The 7,944-nt window shown below is 39.9% G+C and overlaps 1 protein-coding gene across 1 annotated transcript; it reads left to right on the plus strand.

Annotated features, from left to right (window-relative positions):
- The first annotated feature begins 3,615 nt into the window (after positions 1-3,615).
- On the plus strand, positions 3,616-6,384 carry LOC122689444 (late histone H2B.L4-like). The gene is made up of 3 exons (XM_043895845.1): positions 3,616-3,628; positions 5,887-6,070; positions 6,135-6,384. Exons 1-3 carry the CDS (start codon positions 3,616-3,618, stop codon positions 6,382-6,384), a joined length of 447 nt encoding a protein of 148 aa, XP_043751780.1.
- The last annotated feature ends 1,560 nt before the right edge of the window (positions 6,385-7,944 follow it).

Genomic DNA, 7,944 nt, shown 5'->3' on the forward strand with positions numbered 1-7,944 from the left:
ATAACCTAACTCTACACTTAAAGCAACTAGAGAAGGAAGAAATGAAGAACCCCAGGGTTAGTAGAAGGAAAGAAATCTTAAAAATTAGGGCAGAAATAAATGCAAAAGAAACAAAAGACCATAGCAAAAATCAACAAAGCTAAAAGCTGGTTTTTTGAAAAGGTAAATAAAATTGACAAATCGTCAGCTAGACTCATCAATAAACAAAGGGAGAATAACCAAATCAACAAAATTAGAAATGAAAATGGAGAGAAAACAACAGACAACTCCGAAACACAAAGGATCATAAGAGACTACTACCAGCAGCTCTATGCCAATAAAATGGACAACTTGGAAGAAATGGACAAGTTCTTAGAAAAGAATGACTTTCCAAAACTGAACCAGGAAGAAATAGAAGATCTTAAGAGACATATCACAAGCACAGATATGGAAACTGTAATCAGAAATCCTCCAGCAAACAAAAGCCCAGGACCAGATGGCTTCACAGCTGAATTCTACCAAAAATTAAGAGAAGAGCTAACACCTATCTTACTCAAACTCTTCCAGAAAATTCCAGAAGAAGGCAAACTTCCAAACTCATTCTATGAGGCAACCATCACCCTAATATCAAAACCAAACAAAGATGCCACAATAAAAGAAAACTACAGGCCAATATCACTGATGAACATAGATGCAAATATCCTTAACAAAATTCTAGCAAACAGAACCCAACAACATATTTAAAGGACCATACACCATGACCAAGTGGGCTTTATCCCAGGAATGCAAGGATTCTTAAATATCCGCAAATCAATCAATGTAATACACCACATTAACAAATTGAAAGATAAATACCGTATGATTATCTCAATAGATGCAGAAAAAAACCTTTGACAAAATTCAACATCCATTTATGATAAAAACTCTCCAGAAAGCAGGAATAGAAGGAACATACCTCAACATAATAAAAGCTATATATGACAAACCCACAGCAAACATTATCCTCAATGGTGAAAAATTGAAAGCATTTCCCTCAAAGTCAGGAATAAGACAAGGGTGCCCACTCTCACCACTACTATTCAACATGGTTTTGGAAGTGTTGGCCACAGCAATCAGAGCAGAAAAAGAAATAAAAGCAATCCAGATAGGAAAAGAAGAAGTAAAACTCTCACTGTTTGCAGACGACATGATCGTCTACATAGAAAACCCTAACGACTCTACCAGAAAATTATTAGAGCTAATCAATGAATACAGTAATGTTGCGGGATATAAAATTAACACACAGAAATTCCTTGCATTCCTATACACTAACAATGAGAAAACAGAAAGAGAAATTAAGTAAACAATACCATTCACCATTGCAGCAAAATAATAAGATATGTAGGAGTATATCTACCTAAAGAAACAAAAGACCTATATATAGAAAACTATAAAACACTGATGAAAGAAATCAAAGATGACACAAATAGATGGAGAAATGTACTGTATTCATGGATTGGAAGAATTAATATTGTGAAAATGACTATACTACCCAAAGCACTCTATAGATTCTGAGAGGATAACAGGCAGGAAGGCCAGGGGTCTCCAAAGGGAGGAAAAAGGCTGCAAGTGCCAGACATTTTTATCTCTCTTAAGTGGCAGGAAGAAAAAACCAGCCATATGTTTTTCCTTCTCTATACAAATTTAAAAGGAGGTTTCTCTTAAAATGCTGTTTCCATGACACCTGGTTTCACCTGAAGCTAACTACTCTCAAACCTAGAGTTAACCAATACATTTCTTTTTCTTATGGAAATGTTGTCTTAAGCTATGTTAATGTACCCCAGACTCTGTCTTCAAGTTGGTTCCCCAAACGGCCTAACTTACTTACTCAGGTATTGTTCCCCTATATTGTATATCTATCTATACAAGGAGATATTTCTCTATCTCCTTTATTACACAAAAGCTCTGAGGGATCCAGCCTCGTCTCTGGCCCCGGATTGAATTCGTCTCGTCCGGAGGCCAAGAATCCCACGTCTTATCGTTCAGCAACAACCTTTCAATTCAGTGCAATCCCTATCAAGCTACCAATGGTATTTTTCACAGAACTAGAACAAATAAGTTCACAATTTGTATGGAAATACAAAAAACCTCGAATAGCCAAAGCAATCTTGAGAAAGAAGCATGGAACTGGAGGAATCAACCTGCCTGACTTCAGGCTCTACTACAAAGCCACAGTCATCAAGACAGTATGGTACTGGCACAAAGACAGAAATAGAGATCAGTGGAACAGAATAGAAAGCCCAGAGATAAATCCACGTACCTATGGACACCTTATCTTCGACACAGGAGGCAAGGATATACAATGGAAAAAAGACAACCTCTTTAACAAGTGGTGCTGGGAAAACTGATCAACCACTTGTAAAAGAATGAAACTGGAACACTTTCTAACACCATACACAAAAATAAACTCAAAATGGATTAAAGATCTAAATGTAAGACCAGAAACTATAAAACTCCTAGAGGAGAACATAGGCAAAACACTCTCTGACATAAATCACAGCAGGATTCTCTATGACCCACCTCCCAGAATATTGGAAATAAAAGCAAAACTAAACAAATGGGACCTAATGAAACTTAAAAGCTTTTGTACAACAAAGGAAACAATAAGCAAGGTGAAAAGACAGCTTTCAGAATGGGAGAAAACAACAGCAAATGAAGAAACAGACAAAGGATTAATCTCAAAAATATACAAGCAACTCTTGTAGCTCAATTCCAGAAAAATAAATGACCCAATCAAAAAATGGGCCAAAGAACTAAACAGACATTTCTCCAAAGAAGACATACAGATGGCTAACAAACACATGAAAAGATGCTCAACATCACTCATTATTAGAGAAATGCAAATCAGAACCACAACGAGGTACCATTATCCACCAGTCAGGATGGCTGCTATCCAAAAGTCTACAAGCAATAAATGCTGGAGAGGGTGTGGAGAAAAGGGAACCCTCTTACACTGTTGGTGGGAATGCAAACCAGTACAGCCACTATGGCGAACAGTGTGGAGATTCCTTTAAAACTGGAAATAGAACTGCCATATGACTCAGCAATCCCACTCCTGGGCATACACACTGAGGAAACCAGATCTGAAAGAGACACGTGCATCCCAATGTTCATTGCAGTGCTGTTTATAATTGCCAGGACATGGAAGCTACCTATATGTCCATCAGCAGACGAATGGATAAGGAAGCTATGGTACATATACACCATGGAATATTACTCAGCCATTAAAATGAATTCATTTGAATCAGTTCTAATGAGATGGATGAAACTGGAGCCCATTATACAGAGTGAAATAAGCCAGAAAGATAAAGACCAATACAGTATACTAAGGCATATATATGGAATTTAAAAAGATGGTAACCATAACCCTATATGCTAAACAGAAAAAGAGACACAGATGTACAGAACAGACTTTTGGACTCTGTGGGAGAAGGTGAGGGTGGGACGTTCTGAGAGAATAGCACTGAAACAAGTATACTATCAAGGGTGAAACAGATCACCAGCCCAGGTTGGATGCATGAGACAAATGCTCAGGGCTGGTGCACTGGGAAGACCCAGAGGGATGGGATGGGGAGGGAAACTGGAGGGGGGCTCGAGATGGGGAATACATGTAAATCTATGGCTGATTCATATCAATGTATGGGAAAAACCACTACAATATTGTAAAGTAATTAGACTCCAACTAATAAAAATAAATGAAAAAAAAAAGCCATGAAGATATTTCCCTTATTTTGCCTTTACAATAAGCCACAACATTGTAAGGTGATTGCTCACTAGGCTCTCTTATTTCCTCAATCATCAACAGAAGTGAATAATTACTAGTGTTACTCCTCCTTCCAATCTTCAACATCAAATTTTTCTTTTCCCTTCTCCATCCTAGATTTCCAGTGTATTAGAGATTTTGAGGTCCCACTTATCCCTTCAAAACTCAATTGTGGTTATTTTTAATGTTTTTTAAACTGATGTGTTCATTTAATTTCTGAATTAACAAATGTGAAAGAAACACAGGCCATTAAAATATCTAATGGATTCTGTTCCTTAAAATGACTGCCTACATATGTATTATATTTATGTCTTTAGTCCATTTTGAGTTTATTTTTGTATATGCTGCTAAAGAATGTTCTAACTTTACTTTATTGTATGTATCTATCCAATTGTCCCATCACCACTTACTGAAGAGACTCTCTTCCCTACATTTGTATATTCTTGCCTTTTTAAAATTGTATATTAATTGACCATGGACTGCAAGGAGATCCAAGCAGTCCATCCTAAAGGAAATCAGTCCTGAACATTCATTGTAAGGACTGATGCTGAAGCTGAAACTCCAATATTGTGTCACATGATGTGAAGAACCGACTCCTTGGAAAAGACCCTGATGCTGGGAAAGATTGAAGGTGGGAGAGAAAGGGACGACAGAGGATGAAATGGTTGGATGGCATCATCGACTCAATGGTCATGAGTTTGAGTGAACTCTGGGAGCTGGTGATGGACAGGGAAGCCTGGCATGCTGTAGTCAATGGGGTCACAAAGAGTCACACATGACTGAGAGATTGAACTGAACTGAATTGACCATAAGCCCATAGGTTTATTTCTGGGCTCTCCTGTTCCACGGATCCATGTGTCTATTTTTGTGCCAGTACTACACTGATTGGATTACTGTAGTTTTCAGTTATAGTCCGAAATCAGGGAACCCGATTCCTCTAGTTCTGGTCTTCTTCCTTAAGATTGTTTTGGCAATTCAGGGCCTTTCACCTTTCCATACAAAATTTAAAATTGTTTGTTTTAGTTCTGTTGAAAATGCCCTGGTATTTTCATAGGAATTGCATTGAATATGTGGATTACCTTCAATAGCATGTTTATTTTAACAATACCAATTCTTCCAATCCATAAACAAGGTAGACCTTTCCCTCTGTTTGCATTATCTTCAATTTCTTTGATCAGGGTCTTATTCTTTCTAAGTACAGGACTTTCACCACCTTAAGTAATTTATTCCTAGGCCTTTATTTTTCTCTCTTTTATTTCTTTTTCTCTTGCCCTGATGGCTTCTCAGCAATGAGTGATCATTTTTTGAAAAATAATCACTATACATCATTAATCATTTCAAGAATGTGTGGTATTTGGGGGGCCTAAATAATGTTAAAGAAAGCAATTTAAAATTTGCAAAATGTTAGATACTATTAGTATTTTTGTGTAAGTATTCCTATTTCTGTTTGTGTTCTGTATTTGGAGAATGGGATTTTGTCATTCTCTTCATACTGATCATTGGTTTTGATAATTTTTGGAGATAATAGCTAGTCAATTAATTTCGATGATTTTCAGGAGTACTCTGCTGAGGAAGCCAGAACATTGTGCTCATGCCTCTGTAGGTCAATCAGAAGGACAAGAATCTGTGTTGGAGTAAATGGCCACCAAGTGACCTGACTCACTCGATGCCTGCAAGAGCTTGAGTTATGGAGGTCAGTCAGACTCTCTTAGGAAGCTCCAACTGATTATTTCATTTTTCAACTTAGGTGACTTTGGTGACATCTTTCAAAGTTCTTATACATCAGTAGTAGACATAATTTAGCTGAGGTTAATGGATGACTGTTTCCTACATGGGTCAGATTTTAAAGATTTTCTGGTGGAGGTCACTGAACGTTTAAAGATACCACTGAGTTTGCCTGACTAGGGGTTAAACATGGGGGAGCAAGGCAGCTGCAGTTGGAGGGTAGGGGATCCAGAAACAAGTGACATGGGCTGCCATAGGAACGGACCTCCTTGCCTTGCATTTTATCCAATAAGCTATGGACAGTGTCTGTGACATAGGGAAATCGGGGCTGATAAAATCGGCCAACTGTCGTTAACTCCCACACTGTCCTTCACTCTGAGCTGTGGGGACTGGAGGCTTCGACGTGGCTCATACATCCTCTGAGAACTCTGCAGAAGACCTAGGCACCAAAGAAACTGGTATTTCCAAAACTGAGCCCTCTGTAATAGAGTCCTCTGAAACGGAGACCTCAGAAACAGAGCCCTCTGAACCGGAGCCCTTTGATGCGGAGCCAAAGAAGGCAAAGTAGAAAACCGCTAAGGACACCACCGCCAGACAACTTTGTGAGCTTCACCACTTATTTCCCCAGGTTGCTGAGGCAAGTGCACACAGGCCTGAGTCTCTCCCACAAGGTGGTGAACGTCATGGATTCGTTTGTGAAGGATATTTTTGAGTGGATAGCCGAAGAGGCCGGGTGCCTGGCCATCTCCAACAATCACTGCACCATCACGAGTGGAGAGATCCAGACAGCTGTGTGTCTTCTCTTGCCTGGGGAGATCTGCAAGTATGCCATGTCTGAGGCCACCAACTCAGTCATCAGATACAACTGCTGCAGATGAACTGCCTCAGGACCACCTGAACATCACAAACCAGACTTTTTAAAACCACTCATTTGGAAGGAAAGGACCTGTAGCGATGAAGAGCCACATCCACTCTGGGTTCTCTCCGTATATCCTACTTTCCATCTTTAAAACCTGTCTACTCCGAGGAAAACATTAAAAACCTCATCAACTTTGCTTCAATATGTGTCGGTTGTGTCATTTGTTCAATATAAAATTTCCCACTTTTCTTAACATATTGCAACTTCCCTAAATGGTTATTTCTATTCGTGGTTTGTCAGTCAGCCATTTAAGGGATCTTTGTGGTCAAAATTCTTCCCATAAAACTTTCATTGGCCTTTTTCATTTTCATTCTCCCACCTAGATATAGGAGTATCATTCAGAGATTTTTTATGTGGGGTATAGCAGCCGATAAAGAGCAGTGTGTGCTTCCCGGGTGGCTCAGCAGTAAAGAATCTACCTACAATGCAGGAGTTGCAGGAGAAACAGGTTCAATTCCTGGGTTAGAAAGATCCCCTGGAGGAGGGCATGGCAACCCACTCCAGTATTCCTGCTTGGAGAAACCCATGGACAGAGGAGCCTGGTGGGCTACAGTGCATAGGGTCTGCAAATAGTCGGGCATGACTGAAGCGATGTAGCATGCATGCACGCACAAAGAGCAGTGTGTGTGTGTGTGTGTGTGTGTGTGCACGCGCGCACACATGCTCAGTTACTTAGTCATGTCCAACTCTTTGTTACTCCATGGACAGGAGCCTGCCAGGCTCCTATCTCCTTGAAAATTTTCAAACAGGAATACTGAACTGGGTTGCCATTTCCTACCTCAGGGGATCTTTCTGACCAAGGGATGGAACCTGCATGTCTTGCATCTCCTGCATTGTCACATGGATTCTTTACTACTGCACCACCAGTAGCAGGTACAAAAATCACTTACCCATTCTATTCCTTCAATCCCAGTTCAGTTACATGCCTAAAGTAAGACTCAAATAGAGTGTAAATTTAGAAAATTCTAAATTTCTAGAATCAAGTACCATTTCTTCTGAAATTACATAATTCAGATTTCTCTGATTCTCTTTTTTGGTTGTTTGCAACCTAGAACTTTTGGCTTTTTTTAAAACAAAATATTAACTGAATTGCAGTGTTGCATGGATGATGGGATTGTTCAGTGATGGCAAATGTAGTCACAGTCTCCATAGCAGCCGGCACTGAGGGACTGGTAGCCCATGAGCCAAAGCAACTGGCCAAACATATGGTGGAGTGAGGAGGGCTGAACAGATAACAACCTTCCTGTGACACTCAGCCTAGAGATGGAGCGGGAAGGTGGGGTGATAATTTTCCTGATGTTTTTTCATTCAAGCACCTGCTTTTAACCATGGCGATTTAAGTACAGGCATCCATTGCTTGGGGGCTTCCCAGGTGGAGCTAGTGGTAAAGAACTTACCTATAATGTAGGAGACACAGGAGACCCAGGTTCGATCCCTAGGTGCAGGAGACACAGGAAATGTAAGAGCCACAGGTTCAATCCCTTGATTGGGAAGATGCCCTGGAGAACGGCATAGCAAC

The sequence above is a fragment of the Cervus elaphus genome, chromosome X (genome assembly GCF_910594005.1).
Source record: "Cervus elaphus chromosome X, mCerEla1.1, whole genome shotgun sequence".
Taxonomy (NCBI): Eukaryota; Metazoa; Chordata; class Mammalia; order Artiodactyla; family Cervidae; genus Cervus; species Cervus elaphus.